This window comes from Schistocerca nitens, chromosome 9, assembly GCF_023898315.1.
Source record: "Schistocerca nitens isolate TAMUIC-IGC-003100 chromosome 9, iqSchNite1.1, whole genome shotgun sequence".
Lineage (NCBI taxonomy): Eukaryota > Metazoa > Arthropoda > Insecta > Orthoptera > Acrididae > Schistocerca > Schistocerca nitens.
In genome coordinates, this window is record NC_064622.1 from 358,787,632 (window position 1) to 358,810,729 (window position 23,098).

General features: G+C 39.6%; 1 protein-coding gene across 1 annotated transcript in view; it reads left to right on the plus strand.

Moving 5' to 3' along the window:
- LOC126203768 (translocation protein SEC63 homolog) overlaps positions 1–23,098 on the plus strand; it is a 190,379-nt gene that overhangs the window by 113,908 nt on the left and 53,373 nt on the right. Inside the window, exon 11 of the mRNA XM_049938137.1 lies at positions 11,322–11,527. Coding sequence (XP_049794094.1) covers positions 11,322–11,527 — 206 coding nt within the window. The remainder of the gene's footprint in view (positions 1–11,321; positions 11,528–23,098) is intronic.

The following is a 23,098-nucleotide window of genomic DNA, read 5'->3' on the forward strand; positions in this document are numbered from 1 at the left end:
CCCCCTCCCTCCCCTCCCCCTTTCTGTTCCTCGATAGTTTATGATGGCTGATTTACAACTATTCTTCAGTTCACTTCTAAAGGCTCTAAGGGTCTCTGGATGCCTACCCTTCTCACTAAAGGTGAATATTTTGTGTCTCGGGACCCAAGTGATCTTAGTGATTTTGATCAAGATAAACTCACATTGCAGTGTTCTTCTTCGACATACCGGTGTGGAAATGTGCACAGAATCAGCTAAGTGAAAAGTCTGTGCAATACGCACGTTTATTTACATATAAAAAACTACATAGGAATTTTCATTTGTGCAAGACTGCATGTATAAGATATGTGCTGATTTAAAGTTCTAGATTCACATATTTTACTGTGTGTTGTTTCCGTGTAATCTTTCATTGCTTTGCCAATACTCATTTGTATTGTGGTATATTGTGAATTTCCAAACATTTGCGAGTGCCGCAGTAAACCCATACTGTTGTCGTCAGTTGTGGGCTTAAACTTAATTGTGCTCTTTTAAAAATTTTGAGAACAGTAGGCCTATCCTCATTCAGAACAGTCATTCTCTCTAATTTCACTGTACAATTATGTGAGAAGTGCATTATTTTGAGAATTTTTGGATGCTTACAAAAATATATTTTCATAAGTTACCAATAAGAGTGTTTTGTATATGTAATTTATTTCATAGGAAGTCAGTGTTTTGGTTCACAATTCTGCCAAACAATAAATCACCCTTGTACTTCATTATACATCAGCGCAAATAAACAGGCATTATTGAAAATTTTCGGAAGCTATCATTGTCCTTGCGTAATCTATAAGCAGTTCGCAGCAAATTGGCATTTGTGATTTTGTTACTGTAGCAGATTTTCTAACTAACATATTATATTACATCTATTTTTCCCTTAAAGAGGAGTAACCCTATATATTATCTGCATTTATTGTAAATTAGCTCTGTTTTTTTTAATTTCTAACAGCTACAGTTAACCTCAAGACATTTTAGGAAACTAGTAGTTTTTACCACAGGTTTTGTGTTGCGTTAATAGATATCTCATTTTGTGTATTTACTTCAATTCTTATAGGTAAGTAGCAACTTTTTAACTCGACAGTTTAAAAGATATTTGTAGTTGTCGTTGTTGTGGTCTTCAGTCCAGAGGGTGGTTTGACGCAGCTCTCCATGCTACTCTATTGTGCAAGCTTCTTCGTCTCCCAGTACCTACTGCAACCTACATCCTTCTGAATCTGCTTAGTGTATTCATCTCTTGGTCTCCCTCTATGATTTTTACCCCCTCCCCCCGAGCTTACCTCCAATACTAAATTGGTGATCCCTTGATGCCTCGGAACATGTCCTGCCCACCGAAACCTTCTTCTAGTCAAGTTGTGCCACAAATTTCTCTTCTCTCCAATCCTATTCAATACCTCCTCATTAGTTATGTGATTTACCCATCTAATCTTCAGCATTCTTCTGTAGCACCACATTTCGAAAGCTTCTATTCTCTTCTTGTCCAAACTATTTATCGCCCATGGCTACACTCCATACAAATACTTTCAGAAAAAGACTTCCTGACACTTAAATTTATACTCAGTGTTAACAACTTTCTCTTCTTCAGAAACGCTTTCCTTGCCATTACGAGTCTACATTTTATATCCTCTCTACTTCGACCATTATCAGTTATTTTGCTCCCCAAATAGCAAAACTCATGTACGAATGTAAGTGTCTCATTTCCTAATCTAATTCCCTCAGCATCACCCGATTTAATTCAACTACATTCCATTATCCTTGTTTCGCATTTGTTGATGTTAATTTTATATCCTCCTTTCAAGACACTGTCCATTCCATTCAACTGCTCTTCCAGGACCTTTGCTGTCTCTGACAGAATCACAATGTCATCGACGAATCTCAAAGTTTTTATTTCTTCTCCATGTATTTTAATTCCTACTCCGAATTTTTCTTTTGTTTCCTTTACGGCTTGCTCAGTGTACAGATTGAATAACATTGGGGATAGGCTACAACCCTGTCTCACTCCCTTCTTGACCACTGCTTCCCTTTCATGTCCCTCGACTCTTATAACTGCCATCTGGTTTCTGTACAAATTGTAAATAGCCTGTATTTTACCCCTGCCACCTTAAGAATTTGAAAGAGAGTATTCCAGTCAACATTGTCAAAAGCTTTCTCTAATTCTACAAATGCTAGAAATGTAGGTTTGCCTTTCCTTAATCTATCTTCTAAAGTAAGTCGTAGGGTCAGTATTGCCTCACGTGTTCCAACATTTCTACAGAATCCAAGCTGATCTTCCCCTAGGTCAGCTTCTACCGGTTTTTCTATTCATCTGTAAATAATTCGTGTTACTATTTTTCAGCTGTGACTTATTTAACTGGTAGTTTGGTAATTTTCACATCTCTCAACACCTGCTTTCTTTGGGATTGGAATTATTATATTCTTCTTGAAGTGTGAGGGTATTTCGCCTGTCTCACACATCTTGCTCACCAGATGGTCGAGTTTTGTCAGGGCTGGCTTTCCCAAGGCTGTCAGCAGTTCTAATGGAATATTGTCTACTCCCAGAACCTTGTTTCTACTTAAGTCTTTCAATGCCCTATCAAATTTTTCGCGCAGTATCAAATTTCCCATTTCATTTTCATCTACAGCCTCTTCCATTTACATAGTATTGTCCTCAAGTACACCGCCTTTGTATAGACCATCTATATACTCTTTCCACCTTTCTGCTTTCCCTTCTTTGCTTAGAACTGGGTTTCCATCTGAGCTCTTGATACTCATACAAGTGGTCCTCTTTTCTCCAAGGGTCCCTTTAATTTTCCTGTATGCAGTATCTATCTTACAACTAGTGGGCTATGCCTCTACATCCTTACATTTGACCTCTAGCCATCCCTGCTTAGCCATTTTGCACTTCCTGTCGATCTCATTTTTGAGATGTTTGTATTCCTTTTTGCCTGCTTCATTTACTGCATTTTTATATTTTCTCCTTTCATCAATTAAGTTCAATATATCCTCTGTTACCTGATGATTTCTACTAGTCCTCATCTGTCTGCATACTTGATCCTCTGCTGCCTTTACTATTTCATCCCTGAAAGCTATCCATTCTTCTTCTACTGTATTTCTTTCCCCCATTCATGTCTATTGTTCCCTAATGCCCTCCATGAAACTCTCTACAACCTCTGATTCTGTCTGTTTATCCAGGTCCCATCTCCTTAAATTCCCACTTTTTTGCAGTTTCTTCAGTTTCAATCTACTGTTCATAACCAGTAGATTGTGGTCAGAGTCCACATCTGCCACTGGAAATGTCTTACAATTTAAAACCTGGTTCCTAAATCTCTGTCTTACCATTATACAATCTATCTGAAACCTTCCAGTATGTCCAGGCCTCTTCCATGTATACAGCCTTCTTTCATGATTCTTGAACCAAGTGTTAGCTATCATGAAGTTATACATTGTGCAAAATTCTACCAGGTGGCTTCCTCTTTCGTTTATAAGGCCAGTATTACACTATCAAATTTCTTTGTCAAAGAGTTGATCAAAGATGTGGTCAAATATTCCGTCAAATATATTTGACAAAGACTTTTGACATAGAGCTAGAAGGGGTATTACACTGTCATCATATTTTTCGTCAAAGTTCAAGATGGCTGACAACAACAACTTGTTATTAACCGCAGCAGTTGCATGCACTACAATTGCACAATGTGCACATGTGGAAGAGAAGCGGTGGGGGAAAAAAGGAAACATACCTGGGTGAAGCCGTGGGTTTTACGACGACACGATAAAAGCATTCAACAAAACATGTTACATGAGCTTATAGTGGAGGATGTCAAGCCGTACATCAATTACTTAAGAATGGATGAGCATACATTTCTGTATGTGCCCAGTGAAGCGTATCCTCATATCACAAAGCACAATATTCACTTAAGAACTGCTACATCTGCAGAAGACAGGCTCACTGTAACACTCCAATTCCTTGCTACAGGGGAGGGTTGGGTCAGGTCAGGTCAGGTCAGGTCTCCAATCTTCTTAATCTGTTTTTGTATTCATTGTGCTTCATGTTGTAAAGTGCCTCATCAGCTTCATACATCTCTATTAATTTTGTAGTTGTCGGCACATACCAATTGTATTTACCGGCAATGTTTATAAAAACACTACAGACGACAGAACGCTGCAGCGATGCTAGAGCACTCCTTGTGGTAACATGTCACATTGCAGTGAACAGAATACAAGCAACTTCTTTGATCAAATCTACAGTGAGGCCCTAGATTTGATCAAAGATTGGATTTGACAAAGTTCTCTATTACACCATCAAATATCTTTGGCAAAGATATTTGACAAAGAAATTTGATAGTGTAATACCGGCCTTACCCCCATTCCATATTCACCTACCATGTTTCCTTCTCTTCCTTTTCCTGCTGTCGAATTCCAGTCACCCATGACTGTTAAATTTTCGTGTCCCTTCACTATGTGAATAATTTCTTTTATCTCATCCTACATTTCATCAATCTCTTCGTCATCTATGGAGCTAGTTGTCATATAAACTTGTATTGATTATTAAACCTACTCCTGCTTTACCCCTATCTGATTTTGTATTTATAACTCTGTATTTACCTGACCAGAAGTCTTGTCCCTCCTGCCACCGAACTTCACTAATTCCCACTATATCTAACTTTAACCTATCCATTTCCCTTTTTAAATTTTCGAACCTACCCGCCAGATTAAGGGATCTGACATTCCATACTCCGATCCGTAGAACGCCAGTTTTCTTTCTCCAGATAACGACGTCCTCCTCAGTAGTTCCTGCCTGGAGATCTGAATGGGGGACTATTTTACCTCCGAAATATTTTACCCAAGAGGACGCCATCATCATTTAACGATACAGTAAAGCTGCATGTTATTGGGAAAAACTACGGCTGTGGTTTCCCCTTGCTTTCAGCCATTCTCAGTACCAGCACAGCAAGGCCGTTTTGGTTAATGTTACACAAGGCCAGATCAGTCAATCATCTAGACTTTTGCCCCTACAACTACTGAAAAGGCTGCTGCCCCTCTACAGAAACCACATGTTTGTCTGGCCTCTCAACAGATACCCCTCTCTTTTGGTTGCACCTACGGTACAGCTATCTGTATCGCTGAGGCACACAAGCCTCCCCACCAATGGCAAGGTCCATGTTTCGTAAAGGAAAAGATATTCAGTGAACTTACTGTTATTTGTTCACAGCCTTGTAATACATTGCACAAGCCAAAATGCAGCACCACTATGAATACTGTTCTGGAAATTACCTTGATTGGTAGCAGTTGTGAATTGGTGTGTTGTAAGAGCTCTCAAGAGTAATGTACATAGGTGCCTCAAGGACTATCCTCTCCTGTGAATCCTGTCTCCTCTGCAGAAAGTACAAAATCCCTCTAACCAACAAGTTGATGTTCTGTCCTTCACTAAAACTGAAACTGAGCCAGTAAAACTGACTCCACCTGTTTTGGAGAAACCTGTTTTGTCTGGTGTCAGCCGGAGACAAATGCAAAAGTGTAGGGGTCTATTAATTGTCAGCAGATCAAATGTACAGCGAATGATGGTACCCCTTAGGGAAATGGCACCAAGGGACAGGAAAGGACACCAGGTGCACTCAGTATGTATGCCTGGGGGCTCATTTAAAATGTTGAAGAAGCTATTCCAGCAGCTATTTTGGGAACAGGATGCAACCAACAGCAGATTGTGGCACACGTTGGAACAAATGATGTCTGTCGTCTGGCCTCCGAGGTCATTCTTGGGTCATTCCCACGACTGGCAGAGGAGGCTGAGAAGACCAGCCTTCCCCAGAACTGATTGTGGGTCTTTGGTTCTGTATTGAGTGGAAGGACTGAACCAGAGACTTCAAAAGTTCTGTAACAAGCTAGACTGCGACTTTCCGGACTTGCACCATAGGGTTGAGAACTAGGGTCCCCTAAATAGGTCAGGATTGCACTACACATCATAGGCTGCTACTCACATAGCTGACTGTGTGTGAGGCGCACACAAGAGGGTTTTTTTTTTTTTTTTTTTTTTTTTTAGATTAGGTGACTCTCCATCCAATCCAGCTAACAATAGCTGTAGAATACCCAGAAGTACCTGTGTAAGATGGAAAGAAATGCCTCCCTCGGGTGAGAGTATTAAAATTCTAATGGCAAACTGGCGAAGCATTGCAACAAAGTGCCAGAGTTTGAAGAAATCGTGAAGAGCAGTGAAGCTTACATAATACTAGGTACAGAATGATGAAACCTGACTGAAGTTGATTGCAAGGAGATTTTTGAGGAAAATTTAAGTGTATACTGAAAGCATAGGCAAGGAGGTAATGGAGGTGGTGTATTTGTCGCAGTAGACAAGAAACTGAAATCCACTTAGGTAGTAACTGAAGCTGCATGTGAGATTGTTTAGGGAAGACTCAGTATCAGGGATGGGCATAAAATGATTATTGGATCCTTGTAATACCCACCAGACTCATGTCCTGATGTAACTGAAACTTTAAACCTTGGTTCACTTGTATGTAAGTTCCCCAATCATACTGTAATCATCAGTGGAGACTTTAATGATCCAACAATTAATTGGGAAAATTATGGTTTTGTTAGTGGTGGGCATGATAAGACATACTTTGAAGCTTTACTAAATGCATTCTCTGAAAACTACCGTGACTAGATATTAGCAACCTCATTTATGATGCAAATATATTGGATCTAAAGGCAAGAAATAGACCTGATCTCTTTGAGGATGTTCACATTGAAACTGGCATCAGTGAAAATGACACAGTTGTGGCAACAATGATTCCAAAGTACAAATGACAACTAAAACAAATAGAAAGATGTATATGTTCAGTAAACCAGATAAATAGTCAGTAGTGTCACGTCTCAGTGAGGAACTTGAAACTTTCAGCACAGAACAGGAGCATGTAGAGGAACTATGGTTCAGGTTTAAAAGAATAATTGAGCATGCTGTGGACAGATACATACCCAGTACAAAAGTTCATAATGGGAGGGAACCTCCATGGTATACAGTCACTGTAAAGGAACTTACAAAGAAATGGAGGTTACTGGATAATAGGTGTAAAACAAAGCAAAGGGTATAGAGGTATATGTTGAATTACATGCATTTGGCTGTCAAGGAAGCAATGTGTGATGATGCCTTCAGTGACTGTTGTAGCAGAATGTTGTTAAGTGATCTCTCACAGAAACCAAATAAATTCTGGTAATATGTAAAGGCTGTTAGCGGCATCAAAGCTAGTGTCCATTGAGGGTAGCAAAGCAAAAACTAAAACACTTAACTCCATGTTCCTTTACAAAAGAAGACCAAGGAGAATTACCCCAATTTAATCCTCATACCAGTTTAAAAAGGTAAATGACATAATATTAGTGCCAGTAGTGTTCAGAAATAGCTGAAATTGTTAAAATTGAACAAAGCTCCATGGCCCAATGGAATCCCTGTCAGATTCCATTCTGAATTTGCGGCTGAGATAGCCTCTCTTCTAACTGTAATATGATGTAAATGCCTCAAACAAAAAGCTGTGCCCAGTTCTTGGAAAAAGGCACAGGTCACATCCATCTACGAGAAGTGTAGTAGAAGTGATCCACAAATCTGTCCAATATCCTTGACACTGATTTGTTGTAGAATCTTAGAACATATTCTGAGCTCAAACATAATGAAGTGTCTTGAACGTAATGACCTCCTCAATGCCAACCAGCATGGATTTCGAAAACATCGATCATGTGAAACTCAACTTGCACTTTTATCACATGACATATTGAAAACTTTGGATCAAGGCAGTCAGTAGAAGTTCTATTTCCTGACCTCCAGAAAGCACTTGACTCGGTAGCACACCTACATTTATTGCCAAAAGCATGATCTTATGGGGTATCAAGTGAAATTTGTGACTGGATTGGGGGTTTTTGGTAGGGAGGACACAGCATATTATTTTGGATGGAGAGTCATCATCAGATGTAGAAGTAACTTTGGGTTTGCCCCAGGGAAGTGTGTTGGGACGCTTGCTGTTCATGTTGTGTACTAATGACCTTGCACACAATATTAATAGTAAAACCAGATTTTTTTGCAGCTGATGCAGTTAACTATAATTACTATCTGAAATAAGCTGCATAAATATTCAGCCAGCTCTTGATAAGATTTCAGTGTGATGCAGAATTGGCAGTTTGCTTTAAATGTTCAGAAATGTGAAGTATTGCACTTCACAAAACAAAAAAATGTAATATCCTGTTACTATAATATCAATGAGTCACTGTTGGAATCAGCCAACTCACACGTATACTTGGGCATAGCACATTGAAGGGATATGAAATGGAATGATCACAAAAGTTCAGCTGTGGGTAAAGCAGGTGGAATACTTCAGTTTATTAATAGAATACTGGAAAAGTGCAGTAAGTCTGCAAAAGATATTGCTTACAAATCACTCTTGCAACCAGTTCTACAATATTGCTCAAGAGTGAGAGACCCGTACCGGATAGGACTCAGGGGATATTGAACATATACAGAGAAGGGCAGCATGAAAGGTCACAGGTTTATTTAACCTGTGGGAGAGTGTCACGTAGATACTGAAGAAACTGAACTCGAAGACGTGTTAAGGTATACTAAACTATCCTGAGAAAGTCTGTTAACAAGGTTTCAGGAACTAGCTTGAATAATTACTCTAGGAATATACTACTACCCCCTACATATCACTCACAAAGGGATCGTGAAGATAACATTAGAATAATTGCTGCACACACAGAGGCAGTCAAACAATCATTCTTCCTGTGCTCCATATGTGAAAGGAACAGCAAGAAACCCCAATAATTGGTACAGTGGGATGTACCGCCTGCCATGCGCGTCGCAGTGGTTTGCAGAGTATAGATGTAAATGTAGATCTGCCGCTCCCTTCTAACTTTCCCCAGCCTGTCTCTCTTTCCATTCTGAAGAAGCAATGCACTCTTCTCTGAAGCATGAGTGTGCCCAAAGCATGAGTGTGCCCAAAACAGCGGAACAATGATCTAGGTAGTTTCGTTAGTCTGTAGTGTTGTATGCTGCAATGTTGGTGGATGAAGAAGCACATTTTCACTTGAATGGGAGTAGTGAATAAACAGAATTGTAGGTGGTAGACATTCCACAACAGCTGCACCAATGCCCCCTCAACAGTGTCGAGGTCAAAGTATCGTGTGGAATCATTGGCCTGTATTTTTTGAAGATAAAGATACCATCATGACAATTATGTTCAGGGTAGTGAAGCAGCCAAAACTGCCCTAATCCATAATCAACCATTTCTTACATATTATGTGACTGCCATGTTCCCTCATTTCTTCTTACCACACATAGTAGGGACACGTATCACTAAAATCACAATTTATTGCAAAATTTCAGTGCTTATGTTAGAGAGTACAGTGGATAACTTTGCCCAGCAACTATGAATATATACCCAGAACTATGACGTGTATATTCTGCATATTATTTACTTATTTCCTTCCTTTGTTGTGTGCCCTGGTCAGGTTAGTGTTTTCAAGTAACTCACCCCCCCCCCCACCCACACCCCTCCCACCCCGCTTACATTGAACTTGAGACATATTAAAATATTTTGTTTGTAACAATTAAGGGTCACATATAAATATATGTAAGCAGTTGGTGTTACAGAGGGTTCCAGAAAAATGTGTACTGTCTTTGATAGTCCATATTAATGGAACAAACTGATATACCATTACAATTCTTGTGCAGGAGAAGGTTATTTTATCTCTCTAGCAGCCAAACAACGTCGATGCTGCTGAACTATTGACCAAACTATGGCTATCAGTGTTGCTAATGTGTGTGACAGCTGCACAGGATGCCTCAGTAGTTTCTCGTACCTCATTCAGTGTATCTGACTTGTGTTGATAAACTCCATTTTTCAAGGTCCCTCCATAGGTAGAAGTCAAGAGGTGTAAGGTCTGGAGACCATGGTGGGTATTCAACAGACCCTCTTCGACTTATCCATTCTCCAAATAGATTTTCATCCAGATAGGCTCCGCCATCTCTACGGTGGTGAGGTGGAGCGCCATCTTGTTGTAGGAAAAATCTTTCATTTTCAAACACCTTTCGAATGACAGATAAAATTGGCATTTGCAGCATATGAAGATACATATCACCAGTTAAGGTACCTTCGAAGAAGAATGGGCCAGTCAAACCACATGATGACAGACCACACCACACATTAACACCCAGTATATTAACATGCTTGTTCATGTGAACATGAAGGTTTTCAGGAGCCCAGTATGCGCAGTTGTGCCAGTTTACAGTACTGTTCAGTTTGAATTGAGCCTCGTAAAACCAGATAACCGTCCCTGCAAACTGTTCATCCTCATATAGCATGCCTTCGGACCACTTAAAGTACTCCATCCTTCAAATCGGGTCACCCTCATTCATAGCACACAGCAAGCTTGCGGTGTAAACTTACCACTTTGCTGCCTTCAGAATTTGTTGCACACTTGATCACTTTACCCCGTGTTTACGTGCACCCTACTATCAAATTTTTGAGATGACCTAGTGAAATTCCGCAACACATCAGCACTGAAAGCTGGACTAGTTGATGTTTTTGGTTGGCCAGACCTTTCATTACGTACATCCTGAACAGTACCATTGGCTTCAAATTTGCCCCAAATACGATAAGTTGTTGTACGTGTTGGTGGCAGAGTTCCATACACATTATGCCATTGTCCTTCTACCTGCATCATGTTTTCGTACTTTCAGTACCGCTTCAGTACCGCCTGGCATTGCTCAGATAACAGTCTTAACTTCATTCATTGCTGCACTGTCACCCGCTGGAAAACATGCGCCAAGATCTGTTGAGAAAACAATGGACGAAGTTACCCCACAAAATTGCAATGATATGTCATTTTGTTCCAAAGATATTAACTATAAGAGAGTGTCTACACTTCATGGGCCCCTCTGTATTTATTTTATGATAATTATAACATCAAATTAAAGTTGTTTTCATTTTACCAATAATTTCTATTTATGCATTATTCTGCAGTGTTTTAGTGTGCATTGATGCATTATTTCTTTTAAGAGGACACTGTTCTTGTGTCATTCATGTTTGAATATTCCACGTGTATAACACAAAAGGAATCGTCATTTATAAAAGAATGTAGCCCTTCATATAATAATTGCTGTCAAATCCACATCATCCACAAGCTCACCAGGTGCGACACTTAACAACTAAAATTCTCCGAACCTGCTAGCGACACTCTTCAATGAAGCAAACAATATTTACTTTTCCTAACTGTCTACAAAGCTGCTTTTTTCTGTGTTTTACATGGCAAAATTTTAATTTTACCATTGTTTTATTTCATGTATTTTGCAGTGATTGATGATGAAAATCCAACTGTCTACACGGCAGGGGCAATTGTCACTGTGACGGTAACACTAATACGTCACGACATGAGCATCCTCTTTGGGGATGATACAAAGGCAGCACAACATGCTCCTCCCCAGGAGATGTTGGAAGATTTAGCAGAGAAAGAAAAAGAGCAGGAAGATCAGGAGCAGCCTCCAAAGAAAGAAGAACAGGTAAGTAAACTCTATCTGCTATAAGGAATTTTATGCTTTTTACTGTTTGTCTACCACAACACTTGTGAAAATCATTGCTAAAACTTTCTCATCTCTGGTAAGTAAAAAATAATTTTGCAAATTTTCATCTTACAGCTATTTTAGTAGTGCTTTGGCTGCTACAGGCGTGCCTTCTGCATCCTGTGCTGAGAGACAGCTGCCATTATAATCTGATACTAAGGAGCTGTTTGGTGAAAAATTTTATGTTTGCAAATCTTACAGTCTGTGTGCCAGATAAAAGCACTGAATTCCTTCTCATTATCTGTAATAATTACTGTGCTGCATCAAATTAAGTAACGCATTATGCAAAACTTTAAAGAGTTTGCTGGGATAGAAACTATTTGCATAAACTTTGCATATGGTTGATTTTAGCTCATAGATTGCTGTGGATGAAATGTGGTCAAGTTATCGAAATTTTATTTAAAATTGAGAGCAGAATATAATCTCGTTTTATTATCAACTTAGTTTTTATATCCAGCAGATGGTTGCACTCAAAGCACCCATTTCTGTACCTACAAATCAAGAAAAATATGGTCATAACAGTCATAATACTTCATGAACAGTTCAAGATATCAAAACAAAGTTCTTTGCAAATGATAGCAAAGAGGCATGTATATTATATGATGGAAATGGAAATGAGCATATGGCATCAGTGGCCGGGAGTTCCCAGGCAGGAAGTTCGGCCGCCAAGTGCAAGTCTTATCAAGTGCGACACCACATTGGGTGACTTGCGCGCCGACAATGGGGATGAAATGATGAGGAGGACAGCATAACACCCAGTCCCTGAGGGCAGAAAATCTCCCATCCCAGCTGGGAATGGAACCCAGGCCCCCATGCGTGGCATTTCCCACACTCTGACTTTTCGGCTAATGATAAATAGTAGGAATTGTTTTATTCACAGAGATATGAAAGCAATTCATTTGCAATTGTGTGCTGTTTTTGCCAAATTTGGATTCCCCCCCTTCAAATTTGACGGGATGGGATGCGTACATGCATCAGTAGTGCTTAGGAAAACTCAGAGGACAAGTTTAAACATGTCGTCGGCACCTGGGAAGCTGTGGAGCATGATGATTATCTTGTCCACAGCAGTCTAATGGTTAATTAGGCAAATATGTGACAATATTAACTTATAACCCCTATACACACACATGCACACTTACGTATTTCTCTGTTGAGCATTTATGTTACCATACGAATTAGGGTCAGTTGTCAAGAATTTCAGTGCTACAGGCAGACTGATGCTATTCTTAATGACTAATTTCCTGAAGGAATACATTTATTGAATGTAACTAATAGAGGGAATAAAGGTAACATCTCACTTTCCAGTTGAGGCATTGGTTCATTGATATGTAGGGACATGAAAAAATCAATCTATTTGTGACAAAATTTGATGTTTTCATCCCCAGATTCAATGTTATTTGTTGCTAAATTTTGTATGATTTTTGCTAAAATTGTTGCTATTTTTGTCAAAATAATTGTTATTAATTTGCTGTATTTGGTGTTACATTTTGCTACATTCAGTGCCACATTTGGCACTCTTTTTCTTTCAAATTTGGAGTTGTCTTTGGTGAATTTTGTGGTTCTTGCCAAATTCGGTATTATATTTTGCCAGATTCTGCGTTTTAATCAAATTCAGTGTTGTTCTTCTACCATATTTGGAGGTGGTTTTGCTAAATTCAGGAATTTTTGCCAAATTCAGTCTTGCTTTTTTTGTGAAGTTCTGCATTATTTTTTGTCAAGATCAGTAATTTTGTCAAATTTCCTGTTGCTTTTTTTTGCCAAATTATGTTTTTCAAATTTGGTGATATTTTTTACAAATGTGGCTTGTTTTTTGCCAGATTCTGTAACTTTTACCAAATTGTGTGCTGTTTTTGCCAAATTTGGATTCCCCCCCTTCAAATTTGGTGCTGTTTTCATCGTCACATCAAAGTTCGTTACTTGGTAAATGAACTTTCATTTTAAGATTGTACACTAACCTCAGTCTAGATGAGATTAGAAGTCAACATGTGGTTTTAACATTCAACAACTATCAATTACGAATTCTAGTAAAAATTGCTGCCCTCAGATTTATAAACTTTTGTGTGGCAAAATTATCGTTTCAGATATCTCGCAAAAATTTGACAGTTATTTTGCCAAAAAGTCTATTTTCACATTATTTTTCATGAAATTTTTCTGTGCCTATTGATAGGCACGTAAATGACTGAGAATGTTGCTAAGAATTCAGATCAGTCCTCCTCCAGACCTAACAGAGTACACACGCATGTGCATGGCTATGTTGCGCTGCCCGATTATATTATGCTAGCGCTGCAGTTTGATTGAGATAAGGCGTTCTGTCGGGAGGAATGGGTGAAGGAAGAAAGGAGTCGGAGGGAGTTCTGGAAGGAAGAGTGGTTGGCAGCTGGGAGGAAGGGCCAGCAAGCACACAGAATAGGAATGTAGCACCGCTTATCTCACTCTAATGCAGGGAAGAAGAGTATACAAGAATTTGGAAGAAGTAATTGGATAGGAGAGGCAGTATGGAGGAATAGGGAGACTGTGGAGATGGCGGGGAGTGAAGTGGGACTGATGGGGACAGCGTTAGACAACAGACACATACACATTTGTGCAGATGCAACTTGGACACACATGGCCACTGTCTCTGTCTGCTGAGGCCGGAGACAGAGACAGTGGTACTGTGTTGTGTTTGCATAAATGTGTGTGTTTATTATGTTGTCTAATTTGGAAGGCGGCTTTTTGGCTAAAAGCTTACTTGTTAAGTGCTTTTGTTGTGCCTATCTGCAACTCAACATCTCTGCTATATGGTGAGTAGCAATCTATCCTTTTCATAATATTACCTCTACTTAAAAAGCACAAGTGGATGATGTGGGAAGGAGATGAAAGAGAGAAAATCTTATTTCGGGACTTGCATTGAGATATTTATAGCATATATATGAAGATAGTAACTGTCCTCTAAAGAACAGATACCATTGATGACCGTGCAGCTTCTCTAGAATAAAGGATAGTTAATTGAAACCCTCACCTGCCGACAGGTGTTGTTGATATATCCTGATGGGGACAGCTGAAAATGTGTGCCCCGACCGGGACTCAAACCCAGGATCTCCTGCTTACCCCGGTCGGGGCACACATTTTCAGCTGTCTACATCGAGGTATATCAACAACACCTGTCGGCAGGTGAGGGTTTCAATTAATTATCTTTTATTCTAGAGAAGCTGCACGGTCATCAATTGTATCTGTTCCTTTGAGAACTATCTTCATATACAGGGTGGTCCATTGATAGTGACTGGGCCAAATATCTCACAAAATAAGCATCAAATGAAAAAATTACAAAGAACGAAACTCGTCTAGCTTGAAGGGGGAAACCAGATGGGACTATGGTTGGCCCGCTAGATGGCGCTGCCATAGGTCAAACGGATATCAACTGCATTTTTTAAAATAGGAACCCCCATTTTTTATTACATATTCGTGTAGTACGTAAAGAAATATGAATGTTTTAGTTGGACCACTTTTTTCGCTTTGTGATAGGTGGCGCTGTAATAGTCACAAACGTATAAGTACGTGGTATCATGTAATATTCCGCCAGTGCAGACGGTATTTGCTTCGTGATACATTACCCGTGTTAAAACGGACCGTTCACCAATTGCAGAAAAGGTCGATATCGTGTTGATGTGTGGCTATTGTGATCAAAATGCCCAACGGGCGTGTGCAGTGTATGTTGCTTGATATCCTGGACGACATCATCCAAGTGTCCGGACCATTCGCCAGATAGTTACGTTATTTAAGGGAACAGGAAGTGTTCAGCCACATGTGAAATGTCAACCATGACCTGCAACAAATGATGATGCCCAAGTAGGTGTTTTAGTTGCTGTCGCGGCTAATCCGCACATCAATAGCAGACAAATTGTGCAAGAATTGGGAATCTCAAAAATGTCGGTTTTGACATCGATTGCAACCGTACCATATTTCTATGTACCAGGAATTGCACGGCGATGACTTTGAACATCGTGTACAGTTCTGCCACTGGGCACAAGAGAAATTACGGGAAGATGACAGATTTTTTGCACGTGTTCTATTTAGTGATGAAGCGTCATTCACCAACAGCGGTAACGTAAACTGGCATAATATGCACTATTGGCCAACAGAAAATCCACGATGTCTTTGACAAGTGAAACGTCAGCGACCTTGGTGGGTTAATGTACGGTGCGGCATTATGGGAGGAAGGATAATTGGGCCCCATTTTATCGATGGAAATCTAAATGGTGCAATGTATGCTGATTTCCTATGTAATGTTTTACCGATGTTACTACAAGATGTTTCACTGCATGACAGAATGGCGATGTACTTCCAACATGATGGTTGTCCGGCACATAGCTCGCATGCGGTTGAAGCGGTATTGAGTAGAATGTTTCATGACAGGTGGATTGGTCGTCAAAGCACCATACCACCATAAAATTGTGAGCCATATGTTTGTGACTATTACAGCGCCATCTATCATAAAGCGAAAAAAGTGGTCCAACTAAAACATTCATATTTCTTTACGCACTACACGAATATGCAATAAAAAATGGGGGTTCCTATTTTAAAAAACGCAGTTGATATCCGTTTGACCTATGGCAGCGCCATCTAGCGGGCCAACCATAGCACCATCTGGTTTCCCCCTTCAAGCTAGACAAGTTTAATTCTTTGTAGTTTTTTCATTTGACACTCATTTCGTGAGATATTTGGCCCAGTCACGATCAATGGACCACCCTGTATATATAGTTAAAGGCTACCCAGCCATTGACCTTTGTCTGTGCGAATGCGGACAGGTTGCCCAAACTCTTACAGGAGTCGTCACCTTAGTGTGCGCGAGTAATGAGTGGATGGGCAAATATCTCTTAGGTTCATTACGTATGTAGATTGTGGACAGTTGGGAATGTGGGTCTCACGGGAAGCGTGTTGTTGCGCTATTCATCTGTGTCCTCGGTGGCTCAGATGGATAGAGCGTCTGCCATGTAAGCAGGAGATCCCGGGTTTGAGTCCCAGTCGGGGCACACATTTTCAGCTGTCCCCATCGAGGTATATCAACAACACCTGTCGGCAGCTGAGGGTTTCAATTAATTATCATTTATAGTATAGTTGAAATAATGTATGAGACCTTCAAGGATTGTGTGGCACTGGGTTAGAAGGAGGGTACTTGAGATGAGGTTGTGTTCTAGAACACATTGCCAATTCTGTAATCACATCCAGTGGAATGTTCACTTTAAAGTCCCCTTGAAACCTCAGCTATTGTTTCGTAGCAAACTTCATGAAAATGATGAGACTTGTCATAGCATAAAGATACAGTTGCAGTTCAAAAATAGGTGTGTGCTAAAATGTCACAGCAGATAGCAATCAACAGCATCATTCTACTTGTGCTGAGGTACAGTTACCAGATCAGAGATGGTCAAGAATATATTAAGTACAGCATTTTGTTACTCCAGTCAGCAAGTTGATTACTGGGTGCTTTACCTACAGGGCAGGGTTTTCATGTGTTCCAAATACCAACACAGAGCCACATGACATACTGGCTTTCCCTAAGATAAATCCTTTAAGAAGGTATGCAGAGGACAGGAGAGTGACTATGGTGGATTGAATCGCTTCGAAAATACCCATTTGTGGTGCTATCTATGATCATGATAACTTCTGTTTTTGTGTGGCATTAAACCAAGCTGTAGGGACTGTTCGGAGGATACAAAGAAATCATTTTCCAATGGTATAATATTCATTCTACTCAGATTTACATCTTAAATATTCATTTCATTATTGCAATTTGACGTAGTTTATTACACAGTCTTGCAGTGGAAGTAGTGATAGCAGATTTTAGGAATAATTCTTTACTGTTCACAATTCTGTTTTATTAAAGTACTTCACTGTGTAGCTGAGACTATCAACACCTATTTCCAATTTATTGGAATTAACAATTAATTGTGTTAGCTACTACATGTTGTCCATCATTGTTAGAAACCTAAAAAGGCAAGTGTACATATTTTTGAGTTTGCTGCTGTAATTTTTTTTTTTTTTTTTTAAGCAAGAACACATGCTAGTATTGTCTGCACTCAATTAAAACAAACTATGCGGCTGTACATTTTTCATAATTATGAGAGAACCTAATGCCATCTTGTGTAAGCAAGTAGGAGCAGGCCCTCTTGCCGTACAATGTCTCTGCCTTTTTTATAGCAGTATTTATGGTGAGAGGCTTCAATTTTAGGTGAAAAACTTACATATTTGTCTACATTAGAGTCGACACAGTTGAAGAAATAGTAGTGAGTAAAAGACATTTAGTGCCAGTAACTATATTTGCACTTTCAGGTAAAATACATCGAACACAACAACCAAGGAACATTATATTACCCACAAAAAAATCAGAGCATACAATAGCACCAGGGAAGTCTGTTGTATTTCACATTATGCACTTTGCCGCCGTCGAACAGATGTGCAGAACTATAGACCTATATCTCTAACGTCGATCAGTTGTAGAATTTTGGAACACGTATTATGTTCGAGTATAATGACTTTTCCGGAGACTAGAAATCTACTCTGTAGGAATCAACATGGGTTTCGAAAAAGACGGCCGTGCGAAACCCAGCTCGCGCTATTCGTCCACGAGACTCAGAGGGCCATTGACACGGGTTCACAGGTAGATGCTGTGTTTCTTGACTTCCGCAAGGCGTTCGATACAGTTCCCCACAGTCGTTTAATGAACAAAATAAGAGCATATGGACTATCAGACCAATTGTGTGATTGGATTGAAGAGTTCCTAGATAACAGAACGCAGCATGTTATTCTCAATGGAGAGAAGTCTTCCGAAGTAAGAGTGATTTCAGGTGTGCCGCAGGGTAGTGTCATAGGACCGTTGCTATTTACAATATACATAAATGACCTTGTGGATGACATCGGAAGTTCACTGAGGCTTTTTGCAGATGATGCTGTGGTGTATCGAGAGGTTGTAACAATGGAAAATTGTACTGAAATGCAGGAGTATCTGCAGCGAATTGACGCATGGTGCAGGGAATGGCAATTGAATCTCAATGTAGACAAGTGTAATGTGCTGCGAATACATAGGAAGATAGAACCCTTATCATTTAGCTACAAAATAGCAGGTCAGCAACTGGAAGCAGTTAATTCCATAAATTATCTGGGAGTAGGCATTAGGAGTGATTTAAAATGGAATGATCATATAAAGTTGATCGTCGGTAAAGCAGATGCCAGACTGAGATTCATTGGAAGAATCCTAAGGAAATGCAATCCGAAAACAAAGGAAGTAGGGTACAGTACGCTTGTTCGCTCACTGCTTGAATACTGCTCAGCAGTGTGGGATCCGTACCAGATAGGGTTGATAGAAGAGATAGAGAAGATCCAACGGAGAGCAGCGCGCTTCGTTACAGGATCATTTAGTAATCGCGAAAGCGTTACGGAGATGATAGATAAACTCCAGTGGAAGACTCTGCGGGAGAGACGCTCAGTAGCTCGGTACGGGCTATTGTTAAAGTTTCGAGAACATACCTTCACCGATGATTCAAGCAGTATATTGCTCCCTCCTATGTATATCTCGCGAAGAGACCATGAGGATAAAATCAGAGACATTAGAGCCCACACAGAAGCATACCGACAATCCTTCTTTCCACGAACGATACGAGACTGGAATAGAAGGGAGAACCGATAGAGGTACTCAGGGTACCCTCCGCCACACACCGTCAGGTGGCTTGCGGAGTATGGATGTAGATGTAGATGTGTTGTTTACACAATTCCAATCACCCCCCCACCCCCCCTTTTGAACATACATTTTGTGGTTTGCCTTCACAAGATAAACCAAATAGCCCCACAGTCTTTTCAAACTTCTTTTTATCCAAGGGTTTTGTCAGATGGTCAGCCAAAATGTCTTCTGTCCACAGCTGTGTTCTGTCGCTCTGTGTGGTCCCATATAAAATGGGGCCTTATGTCAATATATTTTGTCCTAGTACTAGTGACATCATTTTTACCTAGGCGAATGGCTCCTATATTGTCACAGAAGATCGTTATGGGTTCCACTATTAAATTGGGTTCTGTTTCACATATTAATATTCTTAGCCACAATGCTTCCTGTGTGGTGTAAGATAACGCCATATACTCAGCCTCTATGGTATTCAATGCAACAGTTTTTTGCTTTTGACAGGACCATGAAATGAGCCCCCCTCCCCCTCCCTCCCCTCAATTTAAAGCAGCAGCCAGTAGTGAAGTGTCTATCTTCCAATTCACTTCCCCAGTCTGCATCACTATAGCCTTCTTCTAGTTTTGCATTACCTTCTCTATTGTATCTTAATTTGTGGTTTGAAGTTCCTTTTAGATATGGGAATATCCTGTTCACAGCTTTTTAGTGCTTTTCCTGTGGGTCTTTGCAATATCTGCTCACTGCGTTGGTGGCAAAATCAATGTCAGGTCGTGACATTTGAGACAAATATAACAGACTCCGTACTGCTTCTAAATATGGAACATTCTTATCACATTCCACATCTGTGTCATTTATGTTTTACTTCATTCCTACTTCCATTGGAGTAGTTATGGGTTTACAATCACTCATGCCAAATTTCTTTAAGATTTTTTGCTGTATATAATGATTGATTTGTGCTCAATTCTTGTCTCTCTTCATCCTTAGTGATCTGCATACCTAAATAATGTTTAACTTTTTCCAAATCATGCACCTTAAACTTGGTTTGCAGCTGTTTCTTAAAAATTCTCATTTCGTTTTCAGTCAGGATAAAGAAGTCGTCCACACATATTGCCATTATTATTATCCCTTCTCTTCCCATTTTATAGTATATACTGGAATCTGCCTTAGATTGCTTCATATTCATATTTGTTAGAGTTTTATATAGACATCGACTCCAGCAAAATAAGTCTATAAATACTTTTTCGCAAATGCCAGATCTTTTCCCTTTCTGATCTGGTTTTCATAACTTCTCTTTGTGGAATGACATATATCTCCTCCTCCAATTTCTCATTTAAATATTCTGTTTTTACATCGGTATGATGAATTCTTAAATTTTGTTTTGCTGCCAGGGCTTGAAAGATATCTCAGTGAGGTATACTTGACTACAGGTGAAAAAGTTTCTTTGCGATCTACCCCTTGTTTTTGTGAATATCCTTTTATTACGAGTCGTGCTTTGTACCTTGGTGATGAATTTTCGGGGCTCTGCAAAGTGAATACCCATTTTGCCTGTAGTGGTTTCTTATCCGGCAGCGTATTTACCCACTCAAATGTTTCATTCTGAGATAAAGATTCCAATTCCCTCTCCATTGCTTCTTTCCAGTGTTGAGAGTTCAGGCCGATCATTGCTTCTTCTGCTGTTGCTGACTCATCATTAAAAGACTGGGCTGCATACATCTCAAAATCTGGATATTCTTTCGGTTTTGGTACGCAAGAAGAACGCCTTACATTGTTCTCTCCATTTTGTTCGACCTCAAACTCATTGTCATCATTAATATTCTCCATTTGCCTTTGACTGCCCTCTTCTTGTTCTTCACTTTCTTCGCATAAGATTTCACTCTCAGAACTAGGTGCAATTAACTTAGTAGTCTTGGATTCTTCATAGTCCTTTGTATTTTCAAAGAATACTACATATCTGATTGTAACTATCCTTATATTCAATGGGTCCAGTAATCGGTAGCCCTTTGAATTCTCACAATAGCCTAAAAAAAAGTGCTTTTTAGCCTTTGGTTCCCATTTTCCTCTCAGTTGTTTGGGAATGTGCGCCATTGCATCATACCCAAAAACCCTTATATTGCATAGGTCAGGTTGCCTTCCTACCCATATGTGATAGGGGGTTCTGTTCCTTAATGCTTTTGTAGTTGATCTATTGTTCCAATATATATGGCCGTTGATACCACATCTGCCCAAAAATCTTTTGATAATCCAGCATCAGTTATCATGCTCCTTGCTCTTTCAACAGTGGTCCTATTAGCCCTCTCAGCAACCTCATTTTGAGATGGGCTGTACCTTGTGGTAGTTTGATGCCTGATTCCCATTTCTGCCACAAATGTCTTCAATTTCTGGTTAATATATTCTCTCCAGTTATCAGACCTGTTGATCTTAACCCTTTTGGTGCCATGCGATTTTCAGGGTATCAGCTGAAAAGTGCCAGGCGATTTTGTAGTGAATTGCAGAAGTTTGTTAAAATTAAAATCTGAACCGTTTATCATAGGACCTTAATTTTTTTCTTCTTTTATAGGTAGTACCTTCAGCTACAGAAATATGAGCAGAGTACACCATTAGGCCTCATACAAAGAAAACAATATTTATATTAGAGGTTTTTTTTTTGTACAGAAACAGCCACATGTAATATAATTGAACTTAAAATTTGTGTTCATATTATCAATCTACATAGTATTCTGAATGATATAATATTTGTTTGTGTCTTTCTGTCACATATTTTAGAAAATAATGCAACCTGAAAAAACTGATGTGAAAAATAGGCAAAAAATCTATAATTTTGTCACCAGTTCCAACAGAAAATAACATAATACCAAGTGAGTTTTAGGATCATTTATTGACATATAAATGTTGACCAACACATTTGGGATGTAATCCTTTCTTACAGAGTACACACATTGTTCTTGATCGTCGCCTTGTATCTTTTGTAGAGCACACATCACAGGCTCGCTCCTCCTTTCCCGGTAGTATTTCTGCACCATACACTGTGGGGGGTGCTGCATTTGCACTTGATGTAGTGGATTCTAAGTTTTGTATCTCGAACCACTCCTGGGACAACCTGCAGATGATTTTGCTGTTGAATTTCAGATGTGTGAGTGGTTTCTCGGACAAAGATAGATTTTCTTTATAAAGAATGTAAGTATTCAGAAACATTCTGTAAATAATGCCGAAAACCACTTTCTTCCATTATTTCACAGTCTCCTCTCATCCAGATAACAGTACGTCGTCATATCTGAGGAATCCCTCCCTCCCATATGTTTATCATATTGAAATATGACATAAGGTTTCTTCAAAGTTGTCATTTGCGAATACTTCTCTCTGACACTTTTGCAGTAGAGGAGGAACTGATCAACAGAGCTGGATTTATCTGTGACTTCTTTTCCCTGAAGTCACAGAGAAGCACAAAGGCCTTTCTAAAGAATTTGACCTGCCCAATGTCAAATTTGGAAAGAAGATTAGGTGGGAGAAATTTTCCGTTCCTCCGTATTGTGCCAGTGAGGAAGGTTCCCATGGAATACAGTTTTTCCACTACTGGAATAGACGTAAAAACATTGTCACAGAAAATGTGGTACCCCTTGTTCATGTAATTTCCAAGAACAAGTAATTTTGTAATAACTACATTGCCTAATTCGTGCTCTTTTACCTCCACTCTCTCAGCTTCACATCTTGCTCCATGATACACATAAAATCCGAGGCAGTAGTTCACCACAGAATCACATAGCACCCAGAACTTTTCACCCCATCTGTGGTGATGTTTATTAGGGAGATACTGGATGAGTTGAGAATGAGTTTTAGAGCCAAGACTTTCGTCAACACACTCACCTGTT